This window comes from Lepisma saccharinum, chromosome 17, assembly GCF_977018435.1.
Source record: "Lepisma saccharinum chromosome 17, izLepSacc3.1, whole genome shotgun sequence".
NCBI lineage: Eukaryota > Metazoa > Arthropoda > Insecta > Zygentoma > Lepismatidae > Lepisma > Lepisma saccharinum.
In genome coordinates, this window is record NC_139245.1 from 48538478 (window position 1) to 48557257 (window position 18780).

Genomic DNA, 18780 nt, shown 5'->3' on the forward strand with positions numbered 1-18780 from the left:
AGTGTAGCCAGGCTAGCAGATAAAATTCTGTAGGAATCAAGAAATCTTAAGTGAATAGGAACACCATTAACTTTAATTATTTTGCTAATAGCAATATATTTCTCATCATTTTCAGCTAAAATATTTAAATTCTGCTTGTCAAACCCCTCGTATCTGATCAAATGATGAAAATCATAATTGGATGCCCCATGGCAAAATATAGGGACAAATTTTGGTCTCTGGATCTTAATATTACATTTATTACACAGGGCCATTTTGAATTTACCATCTGTATGAGAATGGTGTTTCACCTTGATATTTGTATGTGAAAATTCAGAATCACATACCGGGCATTTTTCTGCATTGTTGAAATCTTCAATCTGTTTCTCTGTTAAAGGCAACATGGGTTTTGATTTTAATAAGACATTAGATGCTATGTCACGGCACTCATTTTCTATTCTATGTGCAAATTTTTTGATGGCATCTGGTCCCATGTGTGAATATTCTTTACTAACAACACCATCCTGTACAACAACATAATAAAAACTAGAAGGTTGATGTAGCTGGTATGGTGTAATTGAAGACTCCTCAGGGTCTGGGCTACAGAATGCAAGAGGTTTGAGATTTGATTCAAAATCACAGACTATATATGCTGGGTGTTAAAACAAGGCTTCAAACTTTTTGAATTTTGTATTTTCACTTGGCATTGGCATCACCATATGAACAGGTTTATAATTTTTACAGTATTTTAAATCTTCAATTAACTTGTTTTTAGCAATTTCTGCATTCACTTCCCGAACCCCATTCACCATTTTTCTACCATCAAATACAGTTAAACATCTTCTACACAACTTGAATATTGTATTGGATTTGTCTAGTTGTGTTCTCACTAAAGCTTCAAGATTATGTATCAGAGTGTAATGATATGTGTCATCCCCTTCAATTAAGAGCAGATCAATCGGAACAGCAGAATCATCATCAAATGTACTGATTCTGAGAGGTGCTATCAAGCAATTGCCACGGCCAGTGGAACAAATAAATACATTAATAGATAATTGTTTACCATTAATATCCCGGGCCTTTTTTTCAAATTTATCAATATTCTGAAGAGACATTGGATATTCTAAACCCTCCATTGCCTCATCAAAATCGTGTTCATATTGTTTATAATGAGTTATTCTCTGAGGATTTCTTGAAACTGGATACAAAGCAGCTAAAATACACCACAAAAAGCATTTCTCATCATTATTTTCTATATTAACCACGGCTTTTTTATTTTTAATATTGGCAGGTAATAGCAGATATGTAGATCCTTGTAATGGGCTGAATTCAGAAATATTAACATATAACTTGTGTGGAGATCCGCATAGGCTCCATCAGACTCTTTTGCTGCAAATTCAGAGTGTTTAATATTCAATTGATCTATCAAACTGCTTATTATTTTGTCTGAATTTGCATTTGAATATACAGGTACAGTTTCTGTTATGTGGGGCTGTGTAAATTTTGTGCCATTTGGTTTCTTATATTGTGTAAACAATTTGAGGGACAGCTTATAAGAGCCATTTTGTGTATTTAGAATTGCCTGCACATCAGGATTTACACTGTTCAAAAAATTCTTAATACCACATTTTGGCTCTGATACAAACCGATAATCTCTTAATTGGCCATTAAAACTGCTATGGATAGGTGGTGCATAGCGTGGCTGCTTTGCTGCTCTAGCATTAACAGGTGTTTCTTGCTTTCTTTTCAGACCAGATGTAGATGGTTGTGGGGGCAATATTGATGACTGTACATAAGAATTACACTTGTGCCATTTGTAATATGCCTTGCTTAATATTTTATGGCATCTTGGACACATTTTTGTGGCCTTTCTGCATTTCTTAGAGTCACAGATATGCCGGTGCCTAGACCAATTAGAACTAGATATATTTTTATTACACTGATTGCAATATTTTTGTTTTGGCATTTTTGTTGTTTATTTATATAAAATTTCCTGGTCCAAAAAAACAGAACTACGGACAATATGCCAAAACAATTATAACAGCAATAACTAGGCTCTGGTGATCCCCAATATAAAATAATTTTGCTCTTTTATGCTGTTGTATAACACTTTTTACCAGGTTTCAGATCTGGGAGCTATCAGTTGTATATCAACTAGCAATAATTATTCTCAAAATCTCACGTGTGGACATATTATTTTGCCACATGTATTTCAATCTCACACATTTTATCAGGACTCAAACCCGAGCCTCTTGTTTACAAGGCAACAATATTAACACTTTGCCATCAGGGGAGGCTTCACATTTTACTAGGACTTGAACTCAGAGCTCTTGTTTACAAGGCAATAAAAACCATGGGGCTATGCACCACACTCTACTGGGTCTCAGAACCCAGAAGCTATGAGCTTTATATAAGTATTTTTGGTTTAGTAATCTAGAGGCTTCTAGGTTTGAGTCGGCCCCCTCTAGAATCAATCTGAGGGGGGGCTCATCTTTTCTACACTTAAATTCAAGATTCCTGGGATTTTGACAGAAAAACACACTATAAACAATAAGATGATATGGGAACTTGGCATAATTTTAAGTGTAGGCAAATCTGTCTGAGAGGGGTTCATCTTTTCTACACTTGAATTCAAAATTCTTAAAAATTCAGAGCATATTACACTTGAAGAATTAGGGTATAAGCCCCTCTTGGCATTGTTTTAAGTGTAGGCAAATCAGGTTGTTCAATCAAATAACCTCTTCTTTTCTACACTTGTAAGTGGTGCTTATCCGATAGCCAATTATACTACTTATTTCTAATTCTGTAAAAATGAATAAACTACCTTTTTGCTATTCCTAGAAACAAAGATTCACTTCTGCATCAACATAAGCCTTCCACAGGCTCAAACTGCTGGCCTGACAATTGTTTTATGCAGAAGAGAGTTGTTTCTTTCTACATCTAATCCTAATCTGAATAGAAACTGCACCTGCCATTTGTCAGCAAATTACGCAGGCTGGGCTGCAAGGCTCTTATAGTAGCTAACAAACCTCTGTCAATTGTGGAACACTCGTAGAACTGACAGCCAGCTTACAACATTGGTGGGTTGATGGCAGTAAGCAAGCCATAAACCAATTCACGGCTTCGTACATATTGTTTAGCTCACATCTTTGCAGGTTGCCTATATAGACACTCACGTAGAGTTTCGATTATTAAGCTTGATTTACATCTATGCTCCAGTAACACTCGGATCACCCTCTCCAAACGGTCCAGTTAAATATCATTGAATGTTTTTAAAGAGAAGCATGCACACCTAGCACTCCGGTCAAGGTTCGTTCGATCACGCTCAGCACAAGGTCCGGTCACGATCGGATGGGAAGAATATTTGACCGGTGTGTGAGAGGGTGGAACTTGACTTTGCAAAGCTCGATCGTTGATGTGAATGTCTGATACGGTTCAGTAGCAGTCTTCAGCCCGTTGCAGAGGATAAGTAACCCAGTTATGTGCATAGAAAATGAGCTGTCAGAAGGCAAATACCTATTGAAATGCAGAAAAAGGCGAGTAATGACAAAATTGATTGATGGGGGCATTGATCAAGAAAATCCCACAATATTTTCCTCTTAATTCTGTTTGTAAAACGTCGGTCAAAATATGTGATTTCATGAACCCGAGTAAAAGAAATTTAAGAAAAATAAACTGACCGAAACAACCAAATTACAATTATGCCAATGAAAAAATTAAATAGGGGACTAACTACAAATATGATCCATAAATGCCTTGAAACATGTTGATGATTGCGCAAGCTGCCACTTTTCTATGGGGCAAACACATTTTCGTTGCAAATTGCGATAATTATCACTTTTCGCTCATTGCACAGTAGTTTGCAAGTTGTTGTTATATATTATTTGCATACACTATTCGTAATGCTTGTGTTCACACTTGACAGCAATTTTCTCCAGGTGGACCATGAGCGAGTGCAGTGTTTCCAACGTCACAATAGTTTCTCTGATTCCAATTTTAACATGTCGAATCACAAGTATTTTCTTAAATTATTCGTTTTGTTTTCTATTACTATGTTGGGCAAATATAGTTTCTGACTTTATGTTATAAACAATAATGTAAATCTTTCACCACAGGGTTTCTCACCTAGTAGTGACCTACAGTAAAGTTAGCTACTCTCTGATGGTTCTCAAGAGCTATGTTGCCAAATTAACGATTTCTGGACTTAGAAATCTTTCAGGGTAGTCAGGTAGCATTTGGAGCAGTGTACCATGGACTTTGAAGGCTGATATTTGTGCATGCTAGTTGAGACGAGTCTGCTTCAATGCTTACTGCACAGCTTCTCAATTCACAATGAGGATCTTCCAGAGAAAGCTCATATTTGAGGCTGGTTATCCCTTCTTTAAAATGGTTGAACCATTCTGTTGTCAATCTTTCATTAGTCACTCTGTGACCTTCCACGGCACAAATTTCAGCAGCAAGTGCAGGAAAACTTTTTTTTTCCAAGGATGATACAACAAATTCATTATTCATTTCTATTCATCCCAAAAATGTATAAAACTGTTGATATAGGTTGTACGTTGATAATATGAAACAATGTGCTTTATTACAGTATCAAATTTGATGGTTGCCATTTGTGAGCAAAAAGGAAATATATTATTTCTCTTGTAGTCTAAAGTTATTACAAGCATAAAAACACAGTTTTTTGTTGTGATGTTTCAGGAGAACACACAAATCAAACTAAATTGATTGATTGATCGAGTTGGTGTTTAAGTCCACTTTATGCACAGTAAAGCTAATCAGGACTGGATCTACAGTTTAAAGTGGAATCCGAACCACTACGTCCCTCCACCGGGTATCAAACCTGGGACCCCTGGATTACAAGGCATCGATGCTACCACTGAGCCATCGGGGAGGCCAAAAAGCAAACTGAACTAAATCAATCAAATTAAAAATAAATGTCTGATGAAGGGACCGTGTGTTCTCCTGAAACATCACAACGAAAAACTGTGTTTTTATGCTTGTAATAACCGTACGTACGGCCATTTTGCACCATTCAATATATACGGAGAAATAGCCCCTTATCTACAATTCTAGAAAGGAGTGTAAAAAGTCCCTTGGGAAAAATTAAACTGCAAGCTTGTAAAGGGACCTGCACAAGACAAACACAATACATTAAAAAGGTAAGAATGCACTTAAAAAAACTCCACCAACTATTCTCAAAAAGCTAAAAACGCTTGTTAAAACATTGTTGTATTTTCCCAACAGGGATGATAAACATGTGGGAAGAATAAAAGTCTGCCTGAGAAAATAAAAAACGGCACATTCAATAAGAATACGCTGAACACTTAAAATGACAATTAAAACATGACACATTGGAGGGTCCAGACCTCTCCGATGGCATAGTGTTAACATCCTCGCCTTATAATGTTTCTATTTTTTCCATGAATGTAAACATAAAACTTACATGCTCTAAGAATGTAAAGTAAATGGCTAAATATGTACAGTGGAACCCAGAATTCATGTTCCTGGATTTTGCATTGATTGCACTATACTCTGAATTTTCATGGTTCCAATAAAGCACAATGCTATACAATTTTCCAAGATTTTACATTTTCATACATTTATTGTTACTTTAGTCCCCTGAAAAATGTAAAATTGATTTTCACTACAGTCATTTAGATTCATATACTAATAATGTACATTAATGAACCACTCATGCATTCAAGGAACAGTTGCAATATAATGTCAGATCGGTAGAATATGGATTATGGGTAGTGGCAAATTTCTATATATGAACATTTATCGTTAGCAGTTAAATTTTGTTTCTGGTCCAACCTTACATGTATTATTCACAGATGTGAAAGTACAGTTTGCATACCTTTCAGCATACTGCACGGCAGTTTCATCCCCATAGGTAGAATAAACTAGATCAGACTCCTCTTTGGTAAGGTTCGCAAATGTTGAGTCATACGATGGAGCATATGAACCGAAAGCACCATAGTACAATGGTTTCACTGTAACAAAATAATTTATTGGTTGACAGAGTAACAACATACAGAAGTATTACATATAGGCTAGTTTAACACAGAAATAAAGTTCAATGAAAGTTGAAGTTTACACCATAAGATTGAAAACATTAACTTAAAAATTACAAAGCATTATAAGATTATATTTGAAGAGGATTGTGTCCAAAAAACATAAAACCACCGCTGCAAAAGTCACTGCAGTAAAAAAAATATATTAATAACTTACAATTTGCGAGTATCTATGTTGCTTCTGCGACGTTTCGGGATGCAACTGCTCCCTTCTTCAGGATGTTCACTTTTAGGTTATATACAATTCATAACCGCGTCGACCTCTTATTACGTATAGGGTATGGGATTGGTTAAATGTGTGTGGATAAAAACATTAAAAACCTAACACCCATAACAGGTGCACGTCATATTACCACGCTGTTTTCCTGATTAAAAACTGCTCCTTGAAACGTTAAAACTTTAAAACTAAATAGCCACGGCCCACGTGTGCTGCAATTGCAATACTCTAAGGTTTCCTCGTAGAGCACGAGGTCGGGCACCTCCCCTCTCCTTCCCCTCATCTTTCCCCCCACACCTTCTCCTTTCCAGTTCACGTGAAGTCAAGTCAGAATTCCTCTTCCATTTGAGCTTGGCGTGCTACTTCCGGGGTTACGTTAAAACCTATTTTTACGTATTCCTTCCCATCCCACTTCTTGAACATCTTCCCCCACATCTCGTCGATATTCCCATCGTCTCTGTTTAATTTATTCTCTCTTCCCTTACATATATACGATCCTTCATATACATTCCTTCTTATAGGTTTTTCCTCTTCCCTAAGCACTTTCCGTTTGGCGATAACATGGCCTTCGTCAAGGATATGTTCGGAGAGCCCTGTCTTGGGAACCCCCTCCCTTATATCTTTGTCGTGCTCTCCCCACCGAACATTCATGCTTCTTCCTGTTTGACCCACATATTCCTTGCCGCATTGGCAAACTATTTCATACACCCCCTTCATCCCTCCCTCATTTATTTCTTCCTCTTTTCCATCTTTCTTATACCCGGTGAAATGCTTTTCTAAAGTTTTTGGAGCTCGCATCCCACACCTTACACCATACCCTCTTACAAGTCTTTCAATTTTCTCCGATATTCCGGGAAAGTATGGAATCCCAACATATTCATATTCCCCCTCCTCATCTCTAACTTCTTCTTCTTTTCCTTTTCTGTCTTTCTTCTGTTTATTCCTTTCTAATTCTTTCCCGTATGTGACCTTAGCTTTACCTAAATTCCCCTTTAACTCCTCTTCTCTGTATCCATTCCTCTTTCCTATTTTCATTACCCATTCGATCTCTTTACGCAAATCTGCTTGGTTGTTACATAATCTGTGAGCCCGCAAGAAGTTTTGAAATACGTTATTCTTTGTTCTGTTGGCATCGGCTGATTCTTTGTTGATGTATAGATCTCCCGATAATGCCTTATGATGAACCCCTGTATGAATTTTCTTTACCTCTAAACGAATTGCCAGGTCTAAGAAACTAATCTTACGGTCATCCATCTCCTCTTTAGTAAATTTTATTATTTCCTCTTGCTCCCCTAAGGTTACGAATAGTTTCTCTACTTCCTCCTCCTCACCAATAACAAGGATATCGTCTATCTGGAAGAGTTTACATGTGGAGAAGTCCATCTGAAGCACACTAACCAGACTGTTTAGTGCCCAGAGTGAAACATGGGGGATGGATTGGTGATGGTGTGGGGTGCAATAGCGTGGCAGTTTTGAGACAACTAGAGGGACATGTCACTGCCAAGGACTATATGGGCATTCTGGAGGACCATCTGCAGTCCATGGTGCAAATATATACACTGCTAAACAGGTCACAGAGTGGTTCGATGAGCATGAACATGACGACGAACAACTGCAATGGCCCACTCAGTCACCGGACCTGTACATTATTGCACCCTTGTAGGGTCTTTTGGAGGATCGCATGCAACAACGTTTCCCTTCACCAACAACATGTTGTGAACTTATCAGTGTGCTTCAAGAGGAATGGCTGCAAATCCCTCTCATGTCCTGCCCCAGTGCTGCTGTACTGGCAGCTTATAAAAGTTAGTGTCTCCATGCCAGGTGTTTCAGTTTCCTGGTGCACCACCGGTAAGGTCTGCACTATATATGTGCATGCAAGATTCCTGCTCAGCTGCCATTGAAGTAAACAATAGGATTTCTCACAAGTTGCATGTACAGGGTGGTGCAAATTGTATCTACCAATCTGAGTTGACAACCCTGCCAGAATGCACAAGCGCATCTGTGGAGAGTTGGGAGTCAGGCAATTAGTATACCATGGAGCTGGTTGGTTGGTTGACTTGGTGTTTTAAGTTCCTTGGATCCCTTGATTACAAGGCAACGAGTATACCATGGAGCGTTGGCCAGTGCACAGGCACCGGGCAATCCAGTGGAACAATGAAGATCGCCATGCACTTGTTACAGAGACACAGCATTCTGAGGTGGGTTAGGCAGTGGAAAGCCACAGGTAATGCTGTGAACCATCACTTGTCGTGAAATACTTGCTACTGCACAGGACATGTTGAGATGCGTGTCATGAAAGCCTTTCCGTATCGCCTCGAACAGTGCATCCAAGCAGAAGGAGGACATTTAGAACAGTTATATTCAAGGTACACTGATGTCTGTATTGTTCATATTATGTGCTGTATGAATACCTATGCGCACTTTATTATTTCATAACCATTTAAAGTTACTACAAGCATTTAAAGTTGGTAGATACAACATGTGCCCCTGTACTTGATTACACTGACTTTATTCTAACAGCAGACACAGAATAATTAGAATGATCACATGTAATTTTGTTTTAAAAACAGCAGGTTGAAGATGCTACTCATGGTATCTTTCTCTTGGATGAATCACATCAGAAATTCCATTACGGACCACACCTACAATTTAAAGTGAGGTCTAAACACATTATACATGTCATTTAGTGTAGAAAACTTTTGGCTAACTGAGAAGATGAGGATGCATAGTGATTAATGAAATTGATGGAGTAACACTCACAAAGAACACCCATGCCTAGGCTGGACTTGAATCTGTGAACTTTGGTGGTAAAACAAAAAGTCAGCCACACTTAACGTGCTTGGCCACTGAGTCAACTGTAATACATCAGTTCAAAATATTTTGGATTATATATCAGCACACTGAATTTTTCATGTATGCGAAAAAAAACTCAATGCAGATCAATGTTTAAATCATAGAACATACAAATTCCATGAAATTTCCAAAATTCAAGGAATTCTCTGGTGCTAAATTCATAAATTAAAAAATATATACAGAGGAACCTTAACTTTATGTTCCAAGAATATACATTTTCCTGCATTGGAAGCTCTTTGGCAACTATAGTTTTGAAAATCGTGTAATCAAGATTCCACTATAGAAAGTAACATGACATCCAGCATTAAACAAAAAAAAAAAGAGCTACACACAGGAATATCCAACTCATAATAGTCTTTTCTTGGAATATTGTTGCAACTGGCATGCAAAATAATTCAAACACCCAATCGCAAGATGGGAAATTTCAGGCATTACCAGAGGCAGAAAGTTTAAACCTAGGTAAAACACAATTTTCTACCTGTTTTCCATGTTGAAATTAATTTGCCAATTGTATTATTCCAATGTTCCATGGTGATCAACATCAGTTGTGGAGCATCTGTGTAATTTGTGATGATGCCAGATGAACAAAAGCTTTATAGACTGAGTTTTAGGTTCAAAACCTGAACATTAATTCTCTGCTTGCTCTTCAATCATTGATTTCATGCATTTATCTGTTTCAATAATAACCTACAACTGAACTTTATCCTCTTATTCTAACTCTTACACCACAATAATTTCAAGATTGCACGCAATAACAACAATACTTTTCTTAACATCTGGTATTAATAAAACTTGAAACAACGTTAAATTAATGTATGTAGTACAAAACATATTGTAAAGCTAAAACAAGAAGCAGATATAGAGCGAGCACATTAAGGCAAATGGTTCGGACATACATCTACAACTTGATAGATATATCATTAACCTCGTCACTCCCACAGCTATGAAAATATATGTAAGATTTTGTTCCATACCAGCTTTTGCAAGATTTCTCCTATCCTCCCTGAATCCCTGTAACTGGCCGGTTCCATGAGTGAGCTTTCCAGTGAAAGCTCCCAGGGATATTGGTTTTTCATTGGTCCCAGGAAGTACTCCTTCATTGGGGCAAAGGATATTCAACGATGTTGTACCGTCCTTCTTCTGCCTGAGAAAACTGATCTGTAAATATAAATGCATTCACAATTACCGAAATAAACTTCCATCCAACATCTCTATAATTGATTGATTGATTGATTTGGTGTTTTAAGTCCACTTTATGCACAGTAAGGTTAATCGGGACTGGACCTACAGTTTGAAGTGGGATCCAAACCACTATGTGCCTCCACTGGGTAACAAACCCGAGACCCCTTGATTACAAGGCAACGACGCTACCACTGCAGCATCGGGGAGGCACTAACATCTCTATAATACAATTGGATGTTGAAATAAAAAATACAATTTATTGTAGAAAAGCAGTGATGATAACAAAATGAACAGTTCCTACATCAAAGTTTCAGCATAATTTGATTGGCTCTCTTGCAGGTTTGTATGTCTGTGATAGTGAAAATTAAACAAACAAACAAGAAGAAAATGAAATAAAATAACCAGTCGATGTACACACAACAAAAGCAACTGCAAGTATAAAAAAAATCACACAAAACAATTGCAAAACAAGTACAGTGTTCCATGCTTCAAAAATAAACCAGCAACTGTACGAAATGAAAAGGGAATATATTGGAGAGGTGTTGCAGAGAAGGAAATTAGATAAAAAAAAGTTGAGGATAGAATGAATCCTGGAAAGAATAGTTTCAGAATCCATGGTTCACATACTGAAGCAGTATTCAAAAATTAGAGAGATATTTTCATAGTAGCTGTTACATGCTTATTACAGTATTTTCAAACCAACTCTTATATTTCGATGTAAGTAAATTAAGTAACTTAAGTAAATTACGAATTCACCTCTTAAATTGCAAAGATAAAGTGCAACATAACTTGGAAGTTGTTCATTGATGATAGCACTAAAATCTTTTTGAGAGCAAACTTTTTTGATGGGATTATTTTTGAGAGAATAAACAGAATGCACCTTTCTTTTTTTTTTTAAGGAAATAGTGAGGCAGAAACATTTCTGAGGATTCAATTTCAGATTCCATTCATCCTTACATATCAATAACTGAGAAACAATAAATAGGGGCATGCATATTTCACTTTTGACGAAAACATGAAATGTGAAATAACACATTGTAATGTTAATTTTCTATGTTTTAGGAAGTGTGAGGTGCATTTTGTTGGCATGTCTTGTCACGAAATGATGTAAAATGCGAAATAAACTCTTAAAAATGGAACTTGTGGTATATTTACCAATGCAACACGTTCTGAGGTCTGAATTATCCTGTGAGTTATGCAATTCATGGAAAAATATTTAACTATGCTGTAAATATTTGAGAATCAAAAATGTACTAGATTACACAGGAATAAAATTAATATGCTGATAACTATATAAATGTGCTATTAGAAGTGAAATGTTAAGTGTTCTTATAGTATAGTTTTTTAATCAAATTTTGGTTTTTATTCACCATTTTAACACTGATTTGCCATTTCATATACTGTTTTAGATCCCGAAATACCCAAAGTATGTCCAGTTTCTGTACCGAAATCTTGATCTTTTATTCACCATAAATATGTGGATCTAACAATAACTGATTGAAAAAGTAAATTATGTAATGCTATAAATAGAAAATTAAGAAAACAACTCACCTTGCTGTTGGGTCTCCTCAGAGAAAGTCTGTCTGCAGCACCTTGTGCAGCTCTCTGTGCTTGCTCCAAAATCTCTTCAGGAGTTAAATCATCAGGAATCGCTTCAAATTTGCCACTGAAATCAAAATAACATCACGTAAAGTTCACCAATTTAAAATAAATAAATAAATTCATAAACACAAAGTAGTTTCAGCTCCATCCTTATGGTCATGCAATGTGATGGCTGAGGAAGTTATATCACAATGAACAATCTCCGAGAGTTATTTTACATTTAATTGTAATGTTCAGGATGAAACTGATTGCAGAAAAACAATCTATGATATACTCACTCAAATTCACGGTTTGTTCCTTTGAAGCATAATGGTATATGTTTGACTTTTGTGATATTTTCCACTCCTTAAATTCAGAATGTGGTGAAATTAGAATGAAAAGAAAAGCATTATTTTACAATTTTGTATACTTGCAAAACTTTTACTAACTGGTATTCCACATATTTAGTTATAGTTAATTGGGAGGGGACAAGAAGAGTTTACAGGATTCTTGTTGGGAAACCTGATGGTAAGAGACCTGTAGGAAGGCCAAGACGAAGATGGAGGGATAACATTGAGATGGACCTAAGCGAAATCGCTAAGAGTGGAAAAGATTGGATTGCTATTGCCCAGGATAGGGACAGATGGAAGACTTGTTTGCTGCAGCTTCATTGGCTTCAGGTTGAAGAAGGCTAGAGAGTTAGTTATGAAGTAGTTAGTTGGTGTTATTGTACTGTCAAAACTGGAAAAACAAATCTCTTCATTCTGTTCAGGCATAAAATAGTATGTTCATTGTGTTTTTTCTACTTGATTGTGCATAACATTCATACAAGCAAGTAGACACCTTTTTTGATTAAAGTTTCAGGAGAATACCCAGGCCCTTCACAAAAGATTTGTTTGTAATATGATCAATAACTTTGGACTTTTTAAAAGAAATAAAAACCGTTCCTCATTTCAGCCTTATGCCAAAATACCGTGCGTCCATTTCGATCTTCAGCCGAGAGATCGGGAGAAGCATGGCGGTTGGCGCTGACGGAGATGCCAACATTTGCGGCCTGTAATGCCCGCTTATTTTTATGGACATAGGAAGACATTTATTTAAATATTGCAAAACGAGCACTAACCTGTGTTATAACATGTAAAAGTTCTTCTGTAATTCATCCAAGTTCTGCCCTTATATACACAAATAAATACGCTTTAGTAACGATGTTAAGAGCCACAGAAAATAAAACATTTTAATCATAGTTTTGACCAGTAACGTCCTGCTTAAGTTTATATCCTTGAAAGAGTTTTGTGTCGATGGCGATCGTTTGGAGGTTTCGAATGTGCAACACTGTATCAAGATTACGCTGCAGACGAAACCGCTAAAAGTCAATGGTTTTCGTGAGCTTCCTTGCAATCCGAAATCTCCGAACTCGAGTTTTTTGTTCCTTCACGACTAGATGAAGACAGAGCTGTGAATATAGTGGCGAGCAGATGTAAACCAAGGATGTGTTAATTTCATACTGTGTGCAAGAGTGTTATTCTTGGTTACTTGCCGTTACTTGTTTGTGTTATTGCAGCGTGTTGTGTCAGTGAGACGATTGGAATGCAAGCCGCAAGGTACACGTTAGAACAAAGAATGTTTATGTATGACACTTACGTGAAAACAGACTCGTGTCGAGACGTGTGTAGGCAATTTGTACAGAAATTCGCAGGCGTCTCACCTCCCCATAGAGATACGGTTAGACATCTTGTCCTTAAATTACGAGAAACTGGATCTTTAAATTTTAAAACACCTAAGCAAAAACGACGGATTCTAACCAAAGCAAAACTCGATGAAATTGGTGCAGCGTTAGAACATTCTCCAAACAAACCTCTACGCCGTGTTTCTCAGGAGATGAGCGTGTCAAAATCATCAGCACATACAGCCACTAAGCTACTAAAATTAAAACCGTCATTGTGAACTTTATCGTACAGAAATATGGGTGGGTTAGGTTTCTGTGCGATAAATCTTTTAGTTCATCTGGGTACTGATTGAATAACATAACTAGATGCGAGACACATTTGGTACTGACCTCTGACCTGACAAATGTTGCCAGTACGCCTAATTTTTCTTTAAAAAAAACATAGCTACAAATTTATGCATATGCTATAACTAATCCAATAAAATCATTTGTAATGCATAAAATGTGTAAAAATTGACTGTTCAGTTTGCTAAACACCCACATAGACTATCGATACACATTGAAAATGTTTGCAAGCAACTCCATCTGTCCTTTATCCAGGTTTTTCTTTACTTCACACAAAAACTTTTTCATGCCTTAGCAACTTTTTCTGCATACTTAACGTTCATGTAGAGCATGATTTTCTTCTTTAATATTTAAAAAATATCCACATAGACAAAGTTAATAACCAGTGTAAGTTCCATGTCTCTATCGCTTTTTATACAAGTTACGTACATTCACAGTCTTGGTTGCCTGACTTTTCAGACACTCTGTATAACTATTGTAGATTAGTCACACACACACAGGAGATGTACTACGTAGAAATTTTCAGTGAAAAATGCAGGCTCGACCAGAACTCGAACCCGGGTGTATGGCATACCGTGCCATTGCTCTGACCACTGAGCTACCGAGCCAGCCTGGCCTCGTCTGATTTTTCGCTATCGCTGTTTTACCTCCGTGGAATTTCTACGTAGTACATCTCCTGTGTGTGCCTAATCTACAATAATTAACATCTCTATGCTGGGAGGAACCAGGCAACAGATCCCGTTGCAATAGCACTGGCAGAGATGATTCCACGCAGGTAAAACAGTGATAGCGAAAAATCAGATGAGGCCAGGCTGGCTCGGTAGCTCAGTGGTTAGAGCAATTGCATGGTATGGCCTAGGTTCGAGTCCTGGTCGAGCCAGCATTTTTCACTTAAAATTTCTACCCTGTATAAATACTTCTATTTTGCTTTGGTTAAATTTCTCCTATTGTCTTAACTGCCACATTTATCAAATTACAAATAAATGTCTGATGAAGGTAATGTGTGCTCTTCTGAAATGTTGCACCAAAACACATGTTTACATGTTTGTTACAACAGATTACAAGAAAAATTGTACTCTGCAAGCAACATGTACACACAAGAAAATTAGAAGTTTACAATCATATCTATTTAACTTTCATATGACATTTCAAGATTTGCAGTTTATGTAGAAGAAACCGCCATGCAAGCATACCTTCGAGCATTCATGCATCATAATTCGTAACAATACAATATAGTTGTTTAAAAAGCCATTGGCACACTTACATTGGTTTTGGGGATCTCATCTTTCTCCTCACTTCCTTCTTGGAATCTTGGGTCTCCTCATCACCAGTTTCTGGTTCTATCTTTATCATTGGAGCATCATCACACAGATCGAAGCCCAATTCCTCTCTTGTCAAATCTCCCATGTACGTCAACACATTTTGCAGAGGCTTCAACTTCTCTTGACTCATCATTTTCAAGCCAACATGCAGGAGCTTCTTAGCTGCTTTGTAGTAGATTGTTTCTTGATGATTGTAAATCATCGCATTATCACACATTTGTCTGAAATCAACCTGAAATAAGAGTTCTTATTAATATATTTTTTTCTTGTAAATATGAATACACAGATCCTTTGCAAATATTTCAATTTTGTAGCTTATTAGAAAATACTTCTTCAGATTATCATCATCTTTATTATTATAAGCCACTTAACTACAGAGATCAGCTATAATTAAATCATCAGAAGTATTAAGAAAATTTAATATCAAATGTCATACAGTTTAAAGCTAAGCTTTAATTTCACTGACATTACATGGTTAGAAATTATATCTTGTATAGATATGAAAGCAGTAATGCTAAAATTGAATAAATATTAGACTGACAGGACAAATTATAATTACATCGATTAATTGTTGTTCTCTTTTGGATTCCCTGAAGCCAAAAATGTGAGGAAAAACCACCATGCAATTTCTTAATAAATGTTTCACCTGGTGGATTTTTACAGGCATTTTGGATTCCATCTTGAATACCTCGAAATGCTCAATGTTGGCAGGGAAGCATCACAAGCGGAACTCAATCATAGATTATCTTGCTCCAGTTTTGTGATTACATAACACCCAGTTTAACATTCTTATGTTAGTTAAACCAAATTCCACGTAAATTGATGAACATGATTGGAGTGGAATACGAGGGGAAGTAGTAAGTCACAAACTGATATGGGTTAGCTGAAAATAGTAGTGAGTAGTTTCTAAACGTGTCATTAGGTGGCAGCACAATCCAGCCTGATGATATTCAGTTGGCAGTCGCTAGAGATGATAGCAGATGCACGCATGGGCAGCTAAGTTTAAAAATGATGAGCATGCTGGCAGAGAGTACAAGAAGATGGCACAGGTAGAGGAGATGATTTGAGCTGAGGGACTAGTGACGATAGGCAGCATAGCAACTACAATAGGGTGTTCTCATGGTTTAGCCTACAGCATAATTGTTAAAATGTTTTGTTACAAAACTGAAATATGTTCATGCAACTTTTTCATGTGTGTTATATATTCTGTGAAGAGACTCAATTTTTATTTTGGTTCATCTTGTTCTGTGGCTTCAGAAATAAAACTTCTAGTTTCCAGTTCAGTTCGGTATATTAATTTTTACAGTATCAGGTTTGAACAATGGCTTAAAATTTAACAGGTTATGGGTCCAGGCCAGGCGACTTATGAAGTACGCTGAAATGCAATTTGGAGTTTGTTTCATCTTGAAAACTGTTATCGTAATTTTGTGATGTACTTATGACTGATCACATAATAATGCATATAGTGCTTGTGAAGCTTTGAATCGAAATTTGTGGTGTGTAATTTTTCTTGTACGTACATTACGGTGACAAGAATATTCAAACAAACTTGATGCTACATACACTGTAAGAACAGTGACTACTCCAATCGTGATAAATAGTGGTGGACAGCCAAACGTCGAGAAACTGGACGGTGTTAAGAATTATGCCACATGGAAGTTCTTAATGAAATTAAATCTGATCAATTGTGCTTTATGGGACTGCATCGAAGCTACTACTCCAGTGGATCCAGTTCGAGACCAGAAAGCGTATGCCAAGATTTGTTTGCTACCCACATCTTAGAAATGCTAAAAGTGCGAAGGCAGCTAAAAGCCAAGGTATAAGTAGGCACTTAGCAATTAAAAGAAGACTAACCATAGTGCGATATGAAGATTTTCCTTCAATGGACTTGTACCTTAGTGAAATCATCTCATTGCAACAAGAGTTAGCGGACATGAGATGCAGTATCGATGATGAAGAAATTGCCAAAATTATGTTGATTGGATTACCTGAAGAGTATAATCCTTCGGTAATGGGTATTGAAGTAACTCAGACGAAACTTACAAGCGAGTTTGTGAAGTCCCGACTCGTGCAGGGTGATATTCAACGAAGTGAAAGTGTTTCCAAGGATTCTTCATATTTAGCTTCAGATAAAAAGAAGGGTCTATTTGTGCCTATTTACCACCATTGAAAGAAGGAAGACTGTATAAAACCAAGACGTCCTACTACAGAAGTCCAAAAAGCTGATGAAGAAACCCGCTACAGTTACGAAGCAAGGACAAAGTTCTTGGCAACACAATAGTTCGTTGTTCTTGATTACCCACAGTGCTCTTGGCAGTAAAGTGTTTAATAATGATGACTGGTTACTAGATTCAGGCTGTACTTCACATATGAGTAAACATACAGATTGGTTTGTTAATTATTCAAATTACGTCATCTGAAATTACCATTGCAAATAATCAAAAGGTGATAAGTAATGGAATTGGTGATGTTAAAGTAAATCTCAAAAATAATGTGCAGAAGCTAATATCTGAAATGATGTATGTTCCAGATAGTACAGCTAATCTGTTGTCTGTTAACAAAGTTACTGAAAAAGGTTATGTTATGCTTTTTGATAACAAAAGGTGTAGTGGTTACAATGTAGCTGATATTGAGATTAAGGCTGCTCCAAAATTTACAGCAACAAAGGTAGGTGGTATTTATAAGTTAGACCAGGCTGAAATTTGTCCATGATGAATTTAAACAATACTACTGTAAATGCTCTAGAAAAATGTGAAGAGACAGTAGCTATGCTGTCAGTTAATGCTTCACAAGATGTATGGCATCATTTGAATCTAAGAGGAGATAATTTAGCTGATGGAGTATGTTTTCAGGATGACACCCCAAAACCATGTATTCCTTGCATTGAGGGGAAGCACAAAACTGCATCTTATCCCAAGGGAATGGCAAAAGGAGCTAAACAAAAACTAGAGGTAATACATTCTGATGTTTGTGGACCAAAGTCTGAATCAAGTTGGGATGGTGCACGACATTTTGTTACTTTTACTGATGATTATACTCGCAAGAGTTTTATATATATAAAAAAAAAGGTAAAGTGCTCCCCTGTGCTTAGCACCACGCCATGAAGGCGTATAGGGGGTGTGGGGGTAACGCCCCACACTTTCTTGATCTGGTCGTGAGCGAGAGTGATGTGATCAGCATCACGCCCCTGACCGCCTTTACCCCCCAGGGTTTCCCCCAGGTACCCATGTTATTCGATGCTGGTGGGTGCCGGGCCCGCTTCCGTTAGAAAATTTCCCGATTTGAACCGGCCGGGGATCGAACCCGGGACCTTGAGCATGGTAGTCAGATGCGTTACCGACTGAGCCACCGCGCCAACCATTTATATATTTTCTTAAATTTAAGCATGAAGTATTTGAAAAATTTGTAGTTCAAAGCTTTTGTAGAAAATCAGTGTAATTTAAAAATGAAGAAACTTAGATCAGATAATGGTACAGAATACTGTAACAAGAAATGTTCTGCATATCTCAGTGAGCATCGTATAATCCATATACTCCACGACAAAATGGAGTTTCTGAG

At 37.0% G+C, this 18780-nt stretch overlaps 1 protein-coding gene across 1 annotated transcript in view; it reads right to left on the minus strand.

The window, feature by feature from the left end:
- The window catches only part of Brd7-9 (Bromodomain containing 7/9), an 87829-nt gene that overhangs the window by 38008 nt on the left and 31041 nt on the right, over window positions 1–18780 (minus strand). The window contains exons 4-7 of the mRNA XM_083139433.1: window positions 15165–15454; window positions 11860–11974; window positions 10101–10284; window positions 5840–5975 (exon numbers count right to left, since the gene is read on the minus strand). Of these exons, the coding sequence (XP_082995559.1) occupies window positions 5840–5975; window positions 10101–10284; window positions 11860–11974; window positions 15165–15454 (725 nt within the window). The remainder of the gene's footprint in view (window positions 1–5839; window positions 5976–10100; window positions 10285–11859; window positions 11975–15164; window positions 15455–18780) is intronic.